The sequence below is a fragment of the Palaemon carinicauda genome, chromosome 44, assembly GCF_036898095.1.
Source record: "Palaemon carinicauda isolate YSFRI2023 chromosome 44, ASM3689809v2, whole genome shotgun sequence".
NCBI lineage: Eukaryota > Metazoa > Arthropoda > Malacostraca > Decapoda > Palaemonidae > Palaemon > Palaemon carinicauda.
In genome coordinates this window covers 6,234,382-6,257,478 of record NC_090768.1, presented here as the reverse complement: position 1 = coordinate 6,257,478, position 23,097 = coordinate 6,234,382, and the positions used below count along the sequence as shown (strand labels likewise).

The 23,097-nt window shown below is 43.8% G+C and overlaps 1 protein-coding gene across 1 annotated transcript in view; it reads left to right on the top strand.

Moving 5' to 3' along the window:
- LOC137634454 (U3 small nucleolar RNA-associated protein 6 homolog) overlaps positions 1-23,097 on the top strand; it is a 117,698-nt gene that overhangs the window by 13,404 nt on the left and 81,197 nt on the right. The window contains exons 2-3 of the mRNA XM_068366854.1: positions 3,509-3,635; positions 19,674-19,829. Coding sequence (XP_068222955.1) covers positions 3,509-3,635; positions 19,674-19,829 — 283 coding nt within the window. The remainder of the gene's footprint in view (positions 1-3,508; positions 3,636-19,673; positions 19,830-23,097) is intronic.

Sequence of the window (23,097 nt, the reverse complement as noted above, 5' to 3'; positions counted from 1 at the left end):
TACCTCTATAACTCAGATTGCTGACTTCTTGTTATATCTTCGAAGGAAACATATTTTTTTTCATCCTCTACCATCAAGGGATACAAGAGTATGTTAGCAACCCTCTAGAGACCTATGGGCATGGAAGATCTGAGGAATCATGGAATGGTTCCAGGTACCTCGCTATGGGTGCGCAGGTGGTACACCTGCCTACCCAATCTGCGATTGCCGCAAGTTTTGAAATTTCTGCCGGACGTATAGCTATATATATGACTACCGGGTAAGTGTGTTCAAAAATTTATTTTATTATGAAAATATCATTTTTCCATACCCACGGTAGGAGCTGGCCTCTGATATACAAAGGCTCCGAATCAAGTGATAACAGAGGAGCAAGATATTGAGAAAGCAGATTGAAGGATGTCCTTAGCTCTTCTATAGAACCAGGTGCCCTGATAATTCCTGCGAATTTTATCGAGCCACAATTTATGGATCCATAGGGACTTCCTCCTTATTAAAGGGTGATAGATTGTATTCATTGAGGATTTAGGCCTGGAGGTTAAGAGTGCTAGTTTTGTTGACTGACAATACAGGAGGTCCTCGGGTTATGACAGGGATGTATTCTTACGCTGTGATGCAAGTCGATTGTCGTTGCTAGTCAGATTTTATGTACATAACATATAGTACTGTATGTACATTCTTACACTCATACAGGCTATATATGTATGATATACTTTAAAAAGAGAGAAAACAACTCCTTACCATTCATAAGTTACTTTAGCCTTTACAGTTCATATAAATACCTGTACCCTATACAGTACTTGTAGTGTACTTACATTTACACAATATTGCACTAGTAGACAATAAGAATTACATACATACATATACCAAAGGCACTTCCCCCAATTTTGGGGGGTAGCCGACATGAACAAAGAAACAAAACAAAAAGGGGACCTCTACTCTCTACGTTCCTTCAGCCTAACCAGGGACTCAACCGAGTTCAGCTGGTACTGCTAGGGCGCCACAGCCCAACCTCCCACGTTATCCACCACAGATGAAGCTTCATAATGCTGAATCCCCTACTGCTGCTACCTCCGCGGTCATCTAAGGCACCGGAGGAAGCAGCAGGGCCTACCGGAACTGCGTCACAATCGCTCGCCATTCATTCCTATTTCTAGCACGCTCTCTCACATCTATCCTTCTATCACCCAGAGCTTTCTTCACACCATCCATCCACCCAAACCTTGGCCCTCCTCTTGTACTTCTCCCATCAACTCTTGCATTCATCACCTTCTTTAGCAGATAACCATTTTCCATTCTCTTAACATGGCCAAACCACCTCAACACATTCATATCCACTCTAGCTGCTAACTCATTTCTTACACCCGTTCTCTCCCTCACCACTTCGTTCCTAACCTTATCTACTCGAGATACACCAGCCATACTCCTTAGACACTTCATCTCAAACACATTCAATTTCTGTCTCTCCATCACTTTCATTCCCCACAACTCCGATCCATACATCACAGTTGGTACAATCACTTTCTCATATAGAACTCTTAACATTCATGCCCAACCCTCTATTTTTTACTACTCCCCTAACTGCCCCCAACACTTTGCAACCTTCATTCACTCTCTGACGTACATCTGCTTCCACTTCACCATTTGCTGCAACAACAGACCCCAAGTACTTAAACTGATCCACCTCCTCAAGTAATTCTCCATTCAACATGACATTCAACCTTGCACCACCTTCCTTTCTCGTACATCTCATAACCTTACTCTTACCCACATTAACTCTCAACTTCCTTCTCTCACACACCCTTCCAAATTTTGTCACTAGTCGGTCAAGCTTCTCTTCTGTGTCTGCTACCAGTACAGTATCATCCGCAAACAACAACTGATTTACCTCCCATTCATGGTCATTCTCGCCTACCAGTTTTAATCCTCGTCCAAGCACTCGAGCATTCACCTCTCTCACCACTCCATCAACATACAAGTTAAACAACCACGGCGACATCACACATCCTTGTCTCAGCCCCACTCTCACCGGAAACCAATCACTCACTTCATTTCCTATTCTAACACATGCTTTACTACCTTTGTAGAAACTTTTCACTGCTTGCAACAACCTTCCACCAACTCCATATAACCTCATCACATTCCACATTGCTTCCCTATCGACTCTATCATATGCTTTCTCCAGATCCATAAACGCAACATACACCTCCTTACCTTTTGCTAAATATTTCTCGCATATCTGCCTAACTGTAAAAATCTGATTCATACAACCCCTACCTCTTCTAAAACCACCCTGTACTTCCAAGATTGCATTCTCTGTTTTATCCTTAATCCTATTAATCATTACTCTACCATACACTTTTCCAACTACACTCAACAAACTAATACCTCTTGAATTACAACACTCATGCACATCTCCTTTACCCTTATATAATGGTACAATACATGCACAAACCCAATCTACTGGTACCATTGACAACACAAAACACATATTAAACAATCTCACCAACCATTCAAGTACAGTCACACCCCCTTCCTTCAACATCTCAGCTTTCACACCATCCATACCAGATGCTTTTCCTACTCTCGTTTCATCTAGTGCTCTCCTCACTTCCTCTATTGTAATCTCTCTCTCATTCTCATCTCCCATCACTGGCACCTCAACACCTGGAACAGCAATTATATCTGCCTCCCTATTATCCTCAACATTCAGCAAACTTTCAAAATATTCCGCCCACCTTTTCCTTGCCTCCTCTCCTTTTAACAACCTTCCATTTCCATCTTTCACTGTCTCTTCAATTCTTGCGCCAGCCTTCCTTACTCTCTTCACTTCTTTCCAAAACTTCTTCTTATTCTCTTCATATGACTGACCCAATCCCTGACCCCACCTCAGGTCAGCTGCCCTCTTTGCCTCACGTACCTTGCGCTTTACTTCCACATTTTTCTCTCTATATTTTTCATACTTCTCTATACTGTTACTCTGTAGCCATTCTTCAAAAGCCCTCTTTTTCTCTTCCACTTTTACCTTCACTCCTTCATTCCACCATTCACTGCCCTTCCTCATGCTGCTTCCAACAACCTTCTTGCTACATACATCACTTGCAATAAGAATTAAATACTGTATAACAATTCCTTACCTTATTCCTGTAGTTGGCCTGCATACTGCCAACAGAAGTCTCCCTTATTGTTTCCAGACATGAGGCACAGAAAAAAAAGTGACAAATACTGTATCTAAAATAGAGTACAGTAGCACCAAAATCCCAAATGAATACCATAATCAAAGATGGCAAACTAATGCTGAAGTTATGTGTAAATTGCCATAACTACCTCGTTAGATTTTAATGGACCCATTGAAGTTGTACTCACATTAAAGAACTCAGGTTTGTATAATTAGCAAAAGTACAAATTACTGTACTTGAAAAATTTGTGATTTTTCTTGATTCTTTTTAAGTCTTTAGGTCTTAAGTAATATCTTAACACTGCCCAAAATAATAGCTTGAATTTTCAACAGGGCTTTAATTGAAAAGAGAAGAGAACATGAATATCGTATTATCAGAATGACCAAGTCCAAAACTGATTATATTAATTATATCAACTATGAAAAAAAGCTGTTGGATTTATTGAAGATCAGGCGTAAGGTAAGTCTTAAGTGAATTTTATTTTATGATGGTAACTTAACTATCATTAAGCTAAAGAATCCATGAGTATCTTATATATGGTGTATTTGGTTATGTATTGATATGGAAATTACTAAATTCAGTTTGATATATAGCAATTATACACTATGCAATACTTATTTTTACATAAAAGACAGAATGGTATGATGGGAACAAGTTTGTCAAGGAGTTATTAAGCAAATTTATATAATTAATGTTATTGATGATGCATTTAGAAAATTTAAATTGAGATTAAGGTGCATAGACCTATTTTCATCAGACTCATCTTCCCAAACAAATTGTCAAACTCTAGTGAATGCCTTCTGTGACTAATATCTAAGGCTCCTGTATTGGTGGTGGTGGGGGGGGGGTTACTTCTCGTAATGTGCCTTTTATGACTCGCTGATATTGGTAATGAAGGTTCTTTGTAGAGTCCTTTTGTCCCAAGCTTTATTGCTTCCTTTTTATTTCTTAGCTGTTTACCTTAACCTTTCCAATTAAGCTATAATAAAAATTTTCCAATTTTATGTTGCCTCACTTTTCTTCTTTCATTTAAGAAATCTCTTCCAGCCCCTATCATAGTATGTATAGGAATGTAAGTGTATTTTCTAAATCAATACTCTATACAGTATAATAATATTGGTGATTATAGTAATTATTTCAATGAATGATATCTGCAAGTCATAGTGCTAATAGCCTCAAAAAGAGCAGCCGCAAGGTTTTCAACCTTACAAAATGAAATGAATCATATGTTTGTTCCGACCCCAGAATACAAACCTTACACTCTTTATTAGGGAATATACTGTACTTTTTGTGAAGCTGAAACTAGCCATAAGACTTTTTAGGGAGGTGTAACTACCCACCGCTAGTTAGTAGGGGTTAGGAGGATATCTGGCTACCCCGCCCACACACAGCACTGTCCAATTGTCACTTCTTACTTTTAGTTCTGTGAGAATGGACGTTCATTTCTCTCTCCGCCAAACGTTTTTAACTGACATTTGGCTTTTCCGGTTTACTTGTATATATCCTATATATATAGATAAGTTTCCATATATACAGTATTTAAACATTCATTTATTATTACATATGTGAGTTGCTATTTTCAATATTAAACTTACCCGGTGATCATATAGCTGTCAGCTCTGCTGCCCGACAGAAAAAACCTACGGACGGAATACGCCAGCGATCGCTATACAGGTGGGGGTGTACATCAACAGCGCCATCTGTCGAGCAGGTACTCAAGTACTCGATGTCAACACAGAACCAATTTTCTCTCTGTCGTGCCACCGGCAAGACCTACTGAATACGCTCTTGTTTTCTGGATTGATTTTCACGTTATTTGGTGAAGTATTCATTTCTGGTTATTAGCTATCGCTGTGCAGAAGTTATCTTCAATACTTCCTTGCATTCTCTTTTGGATTTTGGATTATTTGTTGACGACTTGGATAGATTTTGAATTCCCCCCTTTGACTAATTCAAGATGTCTGACCCTTCTCAAGTCCCCAAGTACAGGAAGTGTAGCGCTAGGGACTGTTCAAGGCGTCTTCCGAAGGCCTCTATCGATCCGCACACCATTTGTTCCAATTGTAGGGGTAAAGCCTGTCAATTGGAAGATCGATGTGAGGAATGCGTTGGGCTTTCGGAATTCGATTTTCAAGAATTCCTTAAATATGCACGTAGGCTAGAGAAGGATAGGATCAGGAGGAGTTCGTCTCGCTCATTTGATTTTTCCTCTCCCCATGCCCCTCAACCTATTCCTTCCCCTGTAGTGGTTGCACCCGACCCCCATGCTAGCTCTCATCAACCTTCAATGGCAGATATGATGCGTGCCATCCAGGCTCTAGGTGAGAGAGTCGAGTCATTGGCGAATGACCGCAATCAACTCATGGCTGACGTCAGGGAGTTGAAAGGTAAAAGTGCAGTGGGAAGTGAAGTGAGTGTCAGTGCAGTGAAAAGTGTCAGTGTTACGCATGAGGATGCGTCTGTTCGTGCCTGTCGTCCTCCCAGTCCGGGACCTCTTGCAAGCTCCCAAGCCCAGGGGAGAAGCAATGTCGTACGACCAAAGGGTTCGACAGGCTTTAATCAGCGGACAGACGTTCCCTCCGTGGTTTCGGACGTATCTTTCCTAGATCGTCCCACCCACAAGAAGACGAGTGAGCCCGTTCATTCCTCGTCTGCGGAAGAGGTTTCTCGACAGAAACGATGGACCAAGGTCCCACGGCCTCTTAAACGTAAGGTCCCTTCCGAGCAAGTCCAACGGCCAAGGTGTAGCCACTGGGTCAGTTCGGACTCGCTGCAGTCCTCCGACGACTGCACACCTCCTAAGAGAGGCAAAGTGGTACCGCAACAGGCAGTAACTCCGTCTGTTGCCGCACCCGCTGTTATAGACCCTCAGTCTCAACAGACAGTAACTCCGTCTGTTGCCGCACCCGCTTTTGTAGACCCTAAGTGGTCTTTGCTGCAGTCTATGCTGACTCAGTTAGCTGCTGTTATGCAGGAGTTTCGTGTGGAGAAGGTTGACGCTGCACCCGTTAGCCTACAACCTGCCACGGTTGTGCGCCCAGCAGACGCTGAGGCTGCTTGCTCCCACACTCCAGCTGTGAGAGCTCCTCCACCCATGCGCAGTCGACCCTGCCAGACGCATGCTGACGTTCACAGACGCACGGAACCCTCCGTTGCCGTTCGTGAGCTACCACAACAACAGGAGGGTGGAGTTAAGCTGCCGTGTTTTGACGCGGTGCGTCAGCCTCCGCAACCCACGGTGGTCTCCGCTATCCTTCCACAGTCGGGAGTAGACGCTTTGCGCACCCACTCAGTTTTGGTTGTTGCCAGTTCTCAGACTGACCAACAGTGGCATGACGTTGGGTCCAGTGCAGCCACGCATGCACCCGTGCTGCCGGACTCAGCCGTCCAGCTTTTAACTACTCCGTTGCCTCTTCCTCCTCAACATTCAGACGATGGAATCTCTGATGATGACGAAGCTGCACATCTTGACGACCAACACTCGGACATCGAAGAACCCAAGACCACGCCTCCCTCCTTAGACTTTAGGAAAGTGCTTGCGCTGTTCAAGGATTTATATCCGGATCAGTTTGTGTCTGCAGCACCACGCTCGCCTCCCTCTGAGTTCGCTTTAGGCATGCAGTCAGCAGCACCTGCCTTTACGAAGCTCGTACTCGCTCGCTCGTCCAAGAGAGCTTTAAGGGTACTGGGAGAGTGGTTGCAGTCCAAAAAGCAACTTGGGAAGACATCCTTCATGTTTCCCCCGGCCAAGCTTGCTTCCAGATCTAGCGTCTGGTATGCCACGGGAGAAGTCCTCAGCTTGGGAGTTCCTGCCTCTGCCCAGGGCGACTTCTCAAGTCTAGTAGACTCTCCCCGCAGGCTGGCTATGAGACGCTCCAAGATTTGCTGGACTCCTTCGGATATGGACCATCTTTTGAAGGGAGTTTTCCGTGCATTCGAAGTCTTTAACTTCTTGGACTGGTGTTTGGGAGCGTTGAGCAGGAAGACCTCCCCTTCTGATAAGGAAACTTCCATGCTCATTATGTCCTGCATGGACAAAGCCATTCGGGATGGTTCTAGTGAGCTTGCGGCTTCTTTCGTGTCCGGGGTCCTCAAGAAGCGGGATCACCTTTGCTCCTTCTTGTCAGCTGGAGTCACCCCATGTCAAAAGTCGGAGCTTATGTTTGCTCCCCTCTCGAAGTGTCTCTTCCCTGAAGAGTTGATCAAGGAGATTGCCGCCTCCTTGATCCAGAAAGACACTCATGACCTGGTGGCTTCATCCGCACGCAAAGCCACCCCTTTGCCCTCCGTGCCTAGACCCAGGATGGACACTCCAGCGTCAAGGTTCATTCCGCCCTTTCGTGGCAGAGCCTCCAGCAGAGGAGGTGCTCGTGCCGGAAGTCAACGTGGGAGCAAGAAGAAGGGTTCCAAGTCCTCTAGAGGCAGAGTCTGACTGCCACCTTCTTCAGACAGCAGTGGGAGCCAGGCTCAAGAACTACTGGCAGGCCTGGGAGAACAGGGGCGCAGACGCACAGTCTGTGAAGTTACTCAGGGAGGGGTACAGGATTCCATTCTTGCGCAACCCCCCTCTAGCAACAACTCCCATCGACCTCTCTCCCAGGTACAGAGAGGAGGACAAGAGACTAGCTTATCAGCAAGAGGTGTCTCTCTTACTACAAAAGGGAGCGGTAGTCATAGTCCGGGACCATCAATCCCCGGGCTTTTACAATCGCCTCTTCTTAGTGCCGAAGAAGACAGGAGGGTGGAGACCGGTGCTAGACGTCAGTGCTCTGAATGTCTTTGTCACAAAGCAGACGTTCACTATGGAGACGACAAAGTCGGTTCTAGCATCGGTCAGGAAGGAAGACTGGATGGTCTCGTTAGACCTAAAGGACGCTTACTTTCACGTCCCCATCCACCCAGATTCCCAACCTTTTCTAAGGTTCATTTTCGGGAAGGTTGTATACCAGTTCCAAGCCCTGTGCTTTGGCCTAAGCACGGCACCTCTAGTTTTTACCAAACTGATGAGGAATCTTGCCAAATTCCTGCATTTAGCAAACATCAGAGCCTCCCTCTATTTGGACGACTGGCTTTTAAGAGCTTCGTCAAGTCGTCGCTGTCTGGAGAATCTACAGTGGACTCTAGATCTGACCAAGGAATTGGGTCTCCTGGTCAATTTGGAAAAGTCCCAACTCGTCCCATCCCAAACTATAGTATACCTAGGAATGGAGATTCAGAGTCAAGCTTTTCGGGCTTTTCCGTCGGCCCCCAGAATCAGTCAAGCCCAAGAATTCATCCAGTCCATGCTTAAAAAGGACCGATGTTCAGTCAGACAGTGGATGAGTCTGATAGGGACGCTTTCATCACTGGACCAGTTCATCGCGTTAGGGAGACTCCACCTCCGACCCCTTCAGTTTCACCTAGCTGCTCACTGGAGAAAGGACAAGACGCTAGAAGCGGTCTCGGTTCCTATTTCCGAGAAGATGAAGTCTTCACTGACTTGGTGGAAGAACAACATTCTCCTCAAGGAGGGTCTGCCACTGGCTGTTCAGACCCCCGACCTCCTTCTCTTCTTGGACGCATCGGACACGGGCTGGGGTGCGACATTGGACGGTCGGGAATGCTCGGGCACGTGGAATGCGGATCAAAGAACGCTGCACATCAACTGCAAGGAGCTACTGGCAGTTCATCTGGCCTTGAGAAGCTTCAAGTCCCTCCTTCTAGGCAAGGTGGTGGAGGTGAACTCCGACAACACCACAGCCTTGGCGTACATCTCCAAGCAAGGAGGGACTCATTCGATGACGTTGTACGAGATCGCAAGGGACCTCCTCACCTGGTCAAGAGATCGAAACATATCCCTAGTTACGAGGTTCATTCAAGGCGATATGAATGTCATGGCAGACCGCCTCAGCCGGAAGGGTCAAATCATCCCAACAGAGTGGACCCTTCACAAGAATGTTTGCAACAGACTATGGGCCTTATGGGGTCAGCCTACCATAGATCTGTTCGCAACCTCGATGACCAAGAGGCTCCCAATTTATTGCTCACCGATTCCGGACCCAGCAGCAGTTCACATAGATGCCTTTCTTCTGGATTGGTCCCATCTAGACCTTTATGCGTTCCCCCCGTTCAAGATTGTCAACAGAGTACTGCAGAAGTTCGCCTCTCACGAAGGGACAAGGTTGACGTTGGTTGCTCCCCTCTGGCCCGCGAGAGAATGGTTCACCGAGGTACTGCAATGGCTAGTAGACGTTCCCAGAACACTTCCTCTAAGAGTGGACCTTCTGCGTCAGCCGCATGTAAAGAAGATACACCCAAGCCTCCACGCTCTTCTTCTGACTGCCTTCAGACTATCGAAAGACTCGAGAGCTAGAGGCTTTTCGAAGGAGGCAGCCAGAGCGATTGCTAGAGCAAGGAGGACATCCACTCTCAAAGTCTACCAGTCGAAGTGGGAAGTCTTCCGAAGCTGGTGCAAGTCTAAATCAGTATCCTCAACCAGTACCTCTGTAACTCAGATAGCTGACTTCCTTTTATACCTAAGGAAGGAAAGATCCCTTTCAGCTCCCACGATCAAAGGTTACAGAAGCATGTTGGCAACAGTCTTCCGTCACAGAGGCTTAGATCTTTCCAACAACAAAGATCTACAGGACCTCCTTAAGTCTTTTGAGACCTCGAAGGAGCGTCGGTTGACCACACCAGGTTGGAACTTAGACGTGGTACTAAGGTTCCTTATGTCAGCAAGGTTCGAACCACTTCAGTCAGCCTCCTTTAAAGATCTCACTTTGAAGACTCTTTTCCTCGTCTGCTTAGCAACAGCTAAAAGAGTCAGTGAGATACACGCCTTCAGCAGGAACATTGGATTTACATCTGAAACGGCTACATGTTCCTTACAGCTTAGTTTTTTAGCCAAAAACGAACTTCCTTCTCGTCCTTGGCCCAAATCGTTCGAGATTCCAAGCCTTTCTAATTTGGTTGGAAATGAACAAGAAAGAGTACTATGCCCTGTAAGAGCTCTTAAGTACTATTTGAAACGTACTAAACCATTACGTGGCCAGTCAGAAGCTTTATGGTGCGCCATTAAGAAACCTTCTTTACCTATGTCGAAGAATGCAGTTCCTTATTATATCAGACTTTTGATTCGAGAAGCTCATTCCCATCTGAATGAGGAGGACCATGCTTTGCTGAAGGTAAGGACACATGAAGTTAGAGCTGTCGCGACTTCAGTGGCCTTCAAACAAAGCAGATCTCTGCAGAGTGTAATGGATGCAACCTATTGGAGAAGCAAGTCAGTGTTCGCATCATTTTACCTTAAAGATGTCCAGTCTCTTTACGAGAACTGCTACACCCTGGGACCATTCGTAGCAGCGAGTGCAGTAGTGGGTGAGGGCTCAACCACTACATTCCCATAATCCCATAACCTTTTTAATCTTTCTCTTGAAATGTTTTTTATTGTTGTTTTTTGGGTTGTCCGGAAGGCTAAGAAGCCTTTCGCATCCTGGTTGATTTGGCGGGTGGTCAAATTCTTTCTTGAGAAGCGCCTAGATTAGAGGTTTTGATGAGGTCCTTTAGTATGGGTTGCAACCCTTCATACTTCAGCTCCTAGGAGTCGCTCAGCATCCTGTGAGGATCGCGAGGCTCAGTAAGGAAGACGTACTTAAAAAGGCAGAGTAATTGTTCAAGTCGACTTCCTTACCAGGTACTTATTAATTTTATGTTTGTTATTTTGAATAACTGCTAAAATGAAATACGAAATACTTAGCTCTTAATGTTAACATATATGCTGGTCTCTACCCACCCCCCTGGGTGTGAATCAGCTATATGATCACCGGGTAAGTTTAATATTGAAAAATGTTATTTTCATTAGTAAAATAAATTTTTGAATATACTTACCCGGTGATCATAAATTAAAGGACCCACCCTTCCTCCCCAATAGAGACCCAGTGGACCGAGGAGAAAATTGGTTCTGTGTTGACATCGAGTACTTGAGTACCTGCTCGACAGATGGCGCTGTTGATGTACACCCCCACCTGTATAGCGATCGCTGGCGTATTCCGTCCGTAGGTTTTTTCTGTCGGGCAGCAGAGCTGACAGCTATATGATCACCGGGTAAGTATATTCAAAAATTTATTTTACTAATGAAAATAACATTTTAAGAGACAGACTAGTAAGGTGTTTTCTTAAGGGCAGAGGACTCTTTGATGCCAAATAACCCGTAAGCTGGAGGCTTCCCCTGCTTCCCCTTGTGAAGTGGCTCTGTCCTCCTCTGAAGGGGAGTCTCTCCGTGTTGATGCACCTTCACCGTTCTTGAAGATGATGTTTCCTCACTCCCAGTGAGTTCTACGGTAGGAAGCTTGTTCCTGCTCCTCTCAGGGTAAACCTTTCCTGTTCGCGGGTTAGGTTTTTCTCTTGAATGGTGTTTTCTTCAGCGCTGATGACATTCTCCCTCGTTCTAAGATGACAGCCTGCAGAGGAAATGCAAAGTCTGAAGCATGTTCTTGTGCCTCTTGGGGGATACCTCTCCTTTCTGCTGGTTAGGGTTTCTCTTTAGTGGTTTTTTTCTTCAGAGCTGACGATGACGCACTCCTTCAGCTGACGTAGGGAGTGTAAGTCTGAAACATGCTCTTGTTCCTGTGAAGGTTTCTGCTCCTGCACTGTCACTGCCTTCATCACCTGTGCCTATTGCAGTTTCTGATCATCATGCTGAGCTTTCTCAGCCGGTGAAGGAAGAGCAAAGTTTTCCTGCTACTCATGGTGGACACCTTTCCTGTACATGGGTTCGGTCCTCCCTGGAGTAGTCTTCTCCACATGGGATTGAGAGAGGGTTATGAACTTGTCCGTGCCTTTTCCTAATCCTTCTGAGTATAGCCCATGGAAGCATGAAGATGATGTTACTTCTTGCTTTCTCGTCTCGCCCACAAGACTCGTCTCGTCCTGTCTCCTCGCCCCGCCCAGTCCTGCAGCAGCTACGTGATAGCCTGCAATCGCCCTTAGCCTACAATCGCGGTCAGCTTACGATCGCCGTCAGCTCACGATCTCCCATCAGCTTGTGATCACCCGTCAGCCTGCGATTGCTGTCAGCTCTTGATCACCCGTCAACTCATGATCGTCCGTCAGCTCATGATCACCTGTCAGCTCGTGATCAGCTGTCAACTCATGATCACCCAACTGCTAGTGATTGCCCGTCACCTCACTTCCAGGCTCCTGATTTTCTAGAAACCTCTTTCAGCGCCTGACGATTCCTCTACTCGGGATCGCCCTTCTGTTCTATTCCGACTTCAGGACTAACGAACGGCGGCACAGACCAGCTCGTGACCAGGTTCCTGCTTGTGAACTGTCTCCATCTTGCGACCGAGTTTCCGACATGCCACTGCAGGCCATCTCATGACAATTCAGTGTCACAGCGCTGCCCATCTCGTTACTTTCTTTTCCAAGGTAAAGTTTCCCTCCTCCTTTAACGAACACATTTTAAAGGGCTCGCACATGCCAATGCGCAAACTCCTTCATCGGCTCACTGATTCTCGTCAGCGTTCACAAATTTTCATCCCTTACAAACGTTCATCGGACCACTACTACTACAGTACTAATAGTGGGCTGATGTGTCATATAAGTTAGCGACTAGTTGGCCTCTTATGCTCTCTCTCTCTAATTTATTGGTCATTTGTTTTGGTATTTGGTTACAAGTCAACATCTTCTTTGGTGACAAAATCTACGTTAATCGTACATGCACTCTCACCCATACACCGCTGGACCTCTCCAGCCAGGTAGAACATAGTTTTACACAGTGGTTGCCGCATAGAAGTCTTCAGATCACTTGCTCCTGCTGCCTTCCCCTGGGATTCGGAACGCAACAAGAGAAAATTAATCTTTCGGGATTGTTTTCCTCAACTTCTGTCCATGAGTTAGAGACCTCGTCTGATCATTTCACGGTTTTGGGTTCTGATCCTTATGATCTCGCTCCTTCACGGCAGCATAGGACAACAATTTTGTAAGACATAACCTTTAGATTGAATTGGCTCATGATTATGCTTACAGACTATAGCAAACATAGATTCGAGGAATCTTCTCTTACACCCTGTCACCATTGGCCCGGGCTCCCTCGGGACTTGTGCAAGCAACTTCAACCCTCCATCCTTGGATTCTCCTCTGGGAAGGATATATATTAGCCACCCCACAGCTTGACTTTGGTCTTGTTTGTCAGCGCTCTGACGATGACGCTCTCACTCAAGCTGGTTTCACTCAGCTAGTGGTAGGAAACGAAGTCCGAAGCATTGGCTGGATGTCTTCTACAGTATAGTGGTAAACACCTTTCTCGTCTGCGACTTAGGTTTACTCGGTAGTAGCCGTGATCCCCTTCTTCGAGTTCGGAGTACTCATCTCTTCTTCAACCAACAGGACTTCTTCAGTACCTGTAGCGAATCCTTTTGGTGGATCACCCAGGACCCTTTGCCAAACTACTGTGGGAGAATGGGTGATCGACTTCCACAGATCTCTGGCTCATAAACAGCTGATCCAAATTGAACGAAGAGCTTTCTCCTGCAAGCACTTACACGAACACAAGTTCTCGAACCCATCTGAGTGACTGATGTCAACTACAGAAGCAGAGAATCTGTAGCTCGGCTACAAAAGCATGCACATCATAACATCCCATCCACCTGTTGAGGTGCGATTATGGGTCTCTATGATCTATGCGAATCCGAACATTCGTACAGACATCTGAACTCGGCGTTACATCATCGTTGCATGACTACGTGTTTCATCAAAGAATCTCCGAGCTCCTACAGTCAATTTTCCTGTAGAAGTCTCCGGTTTTCGACCTCTTCTCGTGGAACAAATTCGTTCAGCAAACTCCGTTCAGCACAGAGACAGCAGACACAGTCAAACAAGTAGTAAGGCTACTGGACTTCTTGTGCACACTGCACCTCTAGGATGCATACTCCTAGATTCCAATACATCCGTCATCAAAGAGGTATCTTAGGATCATGCAGGCAGTATCAGTTCAAGGTGCTGTATTTACTGTACTGTGTTAATCACCAGTTTGGGCGGCACCCGCTTCTGGCAAGAGCCACTGACTTTTTAGGTTAGGAGGTAGCCCACCCAAGTGCAGTCCATATTTGCGAAAATTCTCTTATTGCGTAAAATGAGGGGTGACTGTACTGTACAATGATTAAAAAATCAACAATTCATTGAAAATTTCATACATATGGACTAAAAAGTTGTACAAATTTGCTAATTAAATCAAAATGATGTAGGTCGTACAGCACTGCATACATCTGGCAGGCATCACTGGCAACAGATGGCATTACCGGTACGTCAGAGCGCCGATCAGCTGATGTTTATAAACAAACTCAAGTCACAGCATTTATGATTAGATTGCTTTTATTTTTATGAATTCATTTTTAAAGCACTGGTAATAGTACAATAATACAGTACTGTACGAGCAATAAAAATGAAATAAGGATGCACAGGACTTAGGGTAGGTATAAGTATTAAGCATAAGCTGGGTTAGTGAGCATCACACAGATTAGCTTAGACCTATGCGAGGTCTCAAACTTCACCTAGGGATGTATAAGACGAAGGGTGATTTTTTGAGCGAAAATTTTGGAAAAAGTGCATCCTATATGCCATCAAATACGGTAATACTTGACTTCGTTTCTGGTTGTGTCTCCAGGCCTAAAAATCTGGTAACAATGTGTCACAGATTTGAACCCATCTGGAGTAGGAGTCTTTGTAGCGGAAGGCATCCGATATGAAAGGATTTCACATACTCAATAGATACTAATGAATTTTTATTGGAAACCCTTAATAGTCTATGGGTTTCTTATACATCTCCTGATTCCTGGCATTCTTCAATCATAATTCCTGGCCACAAGTCTGGTAAAGACCTAAAACTGCCATCTAGTTATAGGCTAACTATTTGAAAGAATGATCAATAACAGACATATGTGGTATATAGAAGAAAAAACTTTCATCTAACAGGCAGTTTGGTTTTAGGAAGAACCGAAGTCTGCTAAACCCCATTGCTGATGTTATCAAGGGAAATTTCAAATACCTTTTCTCATGAATAGCAGAGGCAAGGGACAGTGACATTGCCCTATCAAGCAGGACAATGCCCTAGAGACTGACCATATTATGTATGATCAGTGCCCAAGCCCCTCTCCACCTAAGCTAGGACCAAGGAGGGTCAGGCAATGGCTGCTAATGACTCAGCAGATAGGCCTCTAGGCTCCCTCAAAGTCCTCATCCTTAGCTCACAAGGATGGTGAGGTTGCAGCAACCAAAGGAACTAACGAGTTAGAGCGAGACTGGAACCTCAGTCTGGCAATCACCAGGCAAGGATGCTACCATAAGGCCACCAGGAATGTGAATTTTATGGAATATAGTTTGGATATCGTGGCCCGAAGTGAAACATTTTAAGGGGATTGGTAAGGAAACTATAGACCAAGGCAATATATATATCTATTCAGGAAGAACAGATGGAGTAGGAAGAGAAGGGGTAGGGATAATGAGGACAAGAGCAGAAAAGGTATTAACTGAGGGTAGAGCTGTAAATAGTAGACTGTTACTAGCAAAGTTTAAATCAGAGCAATGCAATATGATTATTATAGTTCCCTATGCACCAACAAATGATGCTCCTGAAGAAAGGAAAGTTGATTACTATGAAGAACTGCAGAGTGTAATAGATGAGATTCCAGAGAGAGATATGAAAATTGTGATTGGCCACTTCAATGCTAAAGTTGGGAGGAATAATCAAGGGATAGAGAATGTGACGGGTGTTGAGGGTCTTGGAATAGTTACAAATGAAAATGGAGCACATTTCATAAGTTCCTGTTCAACAAGAAATCTTGTCATTGTAGGTCTATCCACAAATATACATGGAATTCACCATGTGACACAAAAATTAGATATATCACATCGCCATTAGTGAAGAGAGAATGAGGACTCTGAGAAACTGTAGAGGTGCAGATATTGGTAGTGATTACCAGCTCCTCATTGCCACACTGAAATTAAACTGAAACCACCCAGTAGAAAGGTAGATAGAATACCTAGGTTTGATATAACTAAGCTTTTAGAAGAAGAGCACAGAGAAACATTTGCAATTGAATGTAGGAATCGATTTGCAGTCTTAGAGACTTTTAAAAGACGAAGAGCAGATGATTAATGAAAAATGGTGTGATATTACGAACATAAATCAGTGAGTTGGTAGTGAAGCTTTTGGACACGCAGTTACAGGGAGAAAGCCAGGGATATCAAATGATACGTGGGATATTATAAAAAGGAGACAAAGACAGAAATTCATTATTAAAAGTTTTCGAGGAAGTAATGAAAGTTACAAGGTAGAGCATTCTAAGTATTCCAGTATTGATAGTGAGGTCAAAAGAAAAGCCAGGAATGACTGGAGAGAATATTTAGACAGTAAAGCAGATGAGGCTGACAAAGCTATGAATTCAGGAAGTGGCTATAGTTTAAAAATTGCTCATAGGATCATTAATCAAATCTCAACTGGGGTAAAGAAGAAGAAGCATATACTCATCAAAAAGATAGATGAATATATTTTAACAACAGAAGATGAATAAAGACAACGGTTATGAATAGGAGATACGAAGGGAATAGTTTGATTGGTATACCTGAAGCTGATGAAGACCTTGATGTGCCTATGAATGAATTCAGTCGGTTTGAAGTTGAAACGATCATTAAAAACTAGAGATGGAAAGCCCATGGATATGATGGAATAACTGCTGACATGATACCGGCTGAAAATGAAGTAATCCCCAGAATACTTACAAGATTATTTTGTAGAATGTGGCATGGAGAGGCAAAACTTGATAAATGGGAGTTAGAGGTGTTGGTGAAAAGGGTAAAAAAAGGAGACCTGATTGGTTGAAATCATTGCCGAGGCATAACACTTATGTCAGTTGTTTTTAAAATACTGTATATAGTATGCTTATTCTAAAGAGGTTGGGTAGAAAGATTGATGAAAAGCTGAGATGAATAAGCAGTATTTCGAAAATATAGAAGCTGTACTGACCAAATTTTCATTTTGAGACATGTCTTATAGCAATGCGTAGAATATAGAAATCCACTTTTGATGGCATTTGTTGACTATGGAAAATCATTTGATAGTGTGCACTAGTCAATTTTGTGGAGAGACCTGCGTTATTATGGAGTTCCTATTAAATATGTGAATTTGATTAAGTCTGTTCATGAGCATAGCAAGTGCAAAGTTAATGTTAATGGAGTCCTATCAAATGAATTTCCAGTGAACATCGAAGTACTCCAAGGGAATATGTTGTCACCTATGTTGTTTATCCTCCTCATGAATTTTGTAATGTGTAGAACAGTCAGAGATGGTGGAGAGGGATTAGACTGGAATGGTAACAGAAAATTAGCACACATAAACTATGCTGATGATGCTGTCCTTATTAGCAGAACACCACAGGATTTGCAATGGTTGCTTACTAGAATGCATAAAATATCATACGAGGTTGTGCTCAAGATAAATAGAAGACAGAGATTATGAGAACGGAGTATGTAATGGAAGGAAAATATCATTGGAAGAAGAAAGGATTAATGAGGTAGTATCATTGAAGTGCTTAGGAATTATGATCTCCAATACGGTTGTTAGAATTAGAACTTAGTAAAAGATTGAAAAAAGCAAATCAGAGAATGGGTAGGTTAAATAAGATTTGGAAATCAAATGTCCTGAAATTAGGTACATATGAAATTCAGACTATTTATCAGTATAGTGACATCGGTGTTACTATAAGGACATGAGTCATGGTATGACATTGAAACAATCTCCAATAGCTTTAGTAGATTTGAGAACAAAGCCCTCAGAAGGATATTGGGAGTTAAATGGCAGGAGAGGATTAGAAATGAAACTATAAAAGATTACTCGAGTGCCATATGTGGAGGACATTAAGATGAGTGGTAGATGAAAATGGTATGGTTTGGGCATGCTCTTTGCACTCCCCGAGAGAGATTAGTTCACCAAACGTTTAGCTGGGGTCCACAAGGCACTAGAAGAATTGGAAGACCCATGCCTACATGCCTTAGGACTATTAAGTGTGAAGTAGGAGATGATGAATGAAGAATTGTTGAATTAAGAGCTCAAGATAGAGATGACTGGCAAAATCTAACCGAAGCCCTTAGCGTCAATAGGCGTTGGAGGAGATGAGGATGATGATGAGATATGATACTTGTAATTAATAATGATACTGATATTTAGGAAAATTCTTAAGATCTGTGAAAAATATGTACAGTAAATGATGTAGGAATACGGAAATTTATGATCAGATAACGGGAAGATTTATAAGGATTGATACATTTTCAGACAATTATTTATAGTATGGAGATAATTTCGTGTGATTTTATATATATAATTTTGTGGTGGAATTTGATCAAACAGCATCTCTCTACAACTTACATGGCTGATGTCTTGTGTGACATCATGGGTGGGAAGCAGATAGGGAGATGTGTTGGGGAGCGATACAGCTATTTCTCACTTTACATAATGCTTCCTTTGTGATTTGATCATGTATGTAACATAGACATACACTAGAATTGCTCTTACATAATAATGAATAAAGACTAGATTAGTAAGTACTTTAGTTGGTGGACGGGCAAGACGTAAGGAGAGATACATCTCTAGGCTGGAGGTTGAGAGTACAGTAATGCCTCTTGTAGGGAATGTTGCCATTGGCTAAAGAGAGTGGTGTGATTATGTATGGTAACACACTGAACTAGCCCTTAAACAATCGAGAATAACGGTTATAATCCCAAAGTCTTCGCTGGTTGGCTGGAAAAGGAGGGGCTAAACTCAAGGGGAGAAGGTTTTCTAGTGTAATATTTTTAGGTGTAATATATGACCATGTTTTATACTCTGGTAGAATAAATGAATGATTTAAACTTTCATAGGATTTATATTTGCAAATGATGTATCTGATACAGTATGTCGTACATTATTGTGCTTGGCATGTTTTGGCATTCAGCTTATGTCATCATAGTGAAAGGATTAAAGGGCTCAAGTTGTATGACTAGGAAAAGTACAAATTACTTTTAGCTTTTATTTATATCTTTGCCCCTCGGTTTTTCCAATTCCTTACTTTCTGTGTGAGAAATAATTGAGTTCTGACTTAACATATTGCTAGAGTAACTCCAGTCTTTGACGTAACTTTGTTTTACTATAATGTATCACAGTGCTCTCGTGTTGCTGTGACAAATCTGTGTTTTATTTAATATTTTACAGGTGCCATATTTCGTGCAGAAGGGACCCTGTTCTATTAAATTTAGTTTACTATCTCAAAGACACAACTAGACATAACCTACTTTCAGGTACTCCTTTATCAATTGAAATGCTCTTACCAGGAGCAGTTTTCATATTTTAATCCAGCTAAATTGAATTTTATATCAAGGGGTTACTGTATATGTGGGCTAGGATATATTTGTGTTTGGAAATAAAAATGTTTAAAGGAATTGGAAGTAGATGAAAAATATTAAAATGTGTGTTTTTTCTTTCAGAAAATGCGTATGTTTGAGAAATTCAAAGAAATTGAAGGTGCTATCTACTTGCGAGTCATGAAGCGTTGCCGTTTCATGACACGGTGCTGGCAAAGTCATCTTGACACATGGGCCTTGAGAATCAATTTTGCACGTGCTATAAATTGGAAAGCAGAGGTAAGTTATGCCATGCTTAATGTTCTTTTGAATGGTGTTAGGTTGGAGTGGTTCATATATTTTGTCTGTTGGACTCGTAACAAAAATTTTTATTACTTTGAAAATTGATTTGTTTCCACACTAACAAACCGTCCGTTGTCTACATAGGATATATCTTTTGGCAAAGCTGGAAGGCAGCCAATAGACTGGAAAAAAGTGCGAGGTGGTAATCCTAACTTCCCACTGTTGTGGATCGATAGCGGATGGCTGGGGGTACTCCAGCCACCTATCTCTAATCACAGCTCATAGAGCTGCCTCACTTTCTTCTTTTGGCTGGTTGAGATTGGACGTGTCCACTCTCCACCTCCTCCCAAGGTTTAGCCATAGGACATACTGTACAACCATTGCTTTACACTCTTCCTTTCTCTTTTCAGGTGATTGTGATCCCTCTGATGCTCCCATGCAAAAATGTCCTGGTCATGAAGGTTGCCCTTGCGGCACCTTCATGTCCTTGGTGGACATATACCTCCATCTGCTGTCTCCCGCCTGCCTGGGGGTTGGTTGCTGTGAGCAGGGTTTACCATGCGACAAGTGTCGGGAGTGGCCTGCCTCCCAGTGGGAGAAGTTCGGGTGGCACAGGTACAAGAAATCAAGCGAGATGTTTCTCCCCCGGAGTCCACCTCCGCAGGGAAAAGAGCTCGGGCATCTTCTTCCTGCACACCTGGATTGCTTCTTGAAGCTCCTCCTCGCCCGGCTTCCTCTGGAGTCCGTTGAATAGGAGCGCAGACCAACTTACTCCTTGGCAACCTACGGGTAATTTGTGGGGGATTGATGCTTCCCCTAGTGAAGGATTTTCACCTCCAGCTGCTGGGTAGCCTTTTTCTCTTGCAGATGTGCTGCAGGCCTGGCCGTCCTTGGGAGTTTCTGCTCCACCTTTGAAGGAGACTTCTGTAACTCCTTCAGTGTGGCGCGAGAACAGAACCGTCCCCTGTGACAGCTACATCTTTTTCCCTGAACGTCTTTGAAGTCCACCTTTCACCCTCTTCTGGCTCTTCCACGCGCGGACATGATTGCTCTCGTTTGCCCCTACAACAACCTCCTGCTTATGATGTTCCCGCTCGCCACCCTAGGGTGACCTCGTCGCCTAACCTTAATCTTAACCTCTTATCCTCCAACAGAGATGGTTCAGCTTGCGTGCACTGCCCCAGCAAGCTGACGAGGTTAGGCAGAATGATCCTGGTGAGCCCAGGATCTTCCTTCGATGAGCGCTCCACCTGCTCGCCCTTCCCCTGGACGAGAGAGAACAACATTTCGTCCCCTTGATGCCACTATGCCTGTAATAGCGGAGTTCCTTATTTAACTTTGGGAGGAAAAACTCCTTTCAGTCTCGGCAGAGAAAGGCTATCACTCAGCCTTAAGCCTAGCTATTAGATTGAATGGAGTAGATCTTACCTTTTCGTTGGAGCTTTCCTTACTCATACGGAGTTATGAGATCACTTTCCCCCAGTCAGAGACTAGACCTCCCCCTTGGAACGGGGTTCACGTCCTGAGGTCCCCTAAGGTCCCTGCTTACGAACCACTATGCCATGCAACAGATCGTAATTTCACTTTGAAGATGGAATTCCTACTCGCTTTAGCATCAGAAAAGCGTCAGTGAACTACTGTTTATGGTCTCTCGTACGTCATTGCCCATTTAAGGTGAAGGGGGAAGTGATTCTTGGCTTCGTCCCTGAGTTCATTGCTAAGACTTAAAATTCATCGGTTATGGATCCTAGATTTGGGGCCCTCCAGATAGAGAGTCTCCGTTCTGTAACCAATGACCCATATTAGTTGTTACTTTGCCTAGTAAGGAGTTAAAGATATTACAGTATCTTAAACGCACTGCACTTACAACACCCCAGCTTTATATCTTCAACGCACTGCAGCTACAAGACCTCTGCTTTCAGCTTTTTTTGTCAGCTCAGGCAGAACGAAGAGGAGGGTCACCAAGAACATGATCTCTTCTTGGATTCGCAAAGATAGATTTTGCTCTCCAACAAGACCCTCCTTGAGCTCAACAACCTAGAGGTCACGATATCAGGGGCATCAATATGTCCCAGGCATTTGAGCGAAACTACTCAGTTCCCAAGTTTTACAAGCGGGCGTGTGGAAGCGTCAAACAACCTCCACCGCCCACTACCGAAAAGACGTGACCCACAGAAGGCTCAATACGTTTACTATCCGCCCTGTGGTGGCTTTACAAGAAGTAGTTTAAGATGACCTCAGGCTCCTTGTTGGACAAGTAGCAGCTGGTTGGGGGTATTGGTTACCCAGGTTAAGTCGGGAATGAATGTGAGTATGTCTGGCATTTTTCCTCTCTTCATTTTCCCCCCTCTTGGGGTACAGCTCCTTGGGTCCTCTGTAAGCTGGCTTCAACCTCTGGAGGTAAGAATCACTTCCCTTGTGTTCACGTCCCCAACGTTTTCTTGCTAGGGATCAATGGTAACGTCTATATATGTAAGACTTCTTTTTTTCTTAGAACTATGCTTACCTAGACGTTCAGATGCTATTACTACAACCACTTTTTTCTTTTGCTCAGGCTGCAATAACACACTGTGATTTATTAGCAAAGTGTTAAGGTTTATCCTCAGATACAATCCAATATTGTTCTAGGACAAGCGGGGTCAGTGGCTAAGCCAGAAGCTGGACTTCCTCCTTCCTATCAGTGAGTCAACCTATGTAAACAACAGAAGGTTTGCTAGTGTGGGAACATATGACAAATTTGGAAACAATTTGGATTTTTCCCTAACAAATACAAACCTGTAATTGTTTACAAACACAGTCCCACCATCACCTGTTCCCCGGAAGTCATGCTTGTAACTGAAAGTGAGGCAGCTCTGTCAGCTGTGAGTAGAGATAGGTGGCTGGTGTACCACCCAGCCACCCACTACTGACCCACAACAGTGGGAAGTGGGAAGGTAGAGTTGCCACCTCGCAATTCTCTCAGTATATTGGCTGCCTTCCAGCTTTGCCCAAAGATATATCCTATGTAGTAGGTTGGCCAGGGCACCAGCCACCCGTTGAGATACTACCGCTAGAGAGTTATGGGGTCCTTTCACTGGCTAGACAGTACTACATTAGATCCTTCTCTCTAGTTATGGTTCATTCTCCCTTTGCCTACACACACACACACACACACACACACACACACACACACACACACACACACACACACACACACACACCAAATAGTCTGGCTTATTCTTTACATAATATCTGTTCTCATACACCTGACAACACTGAGATTACC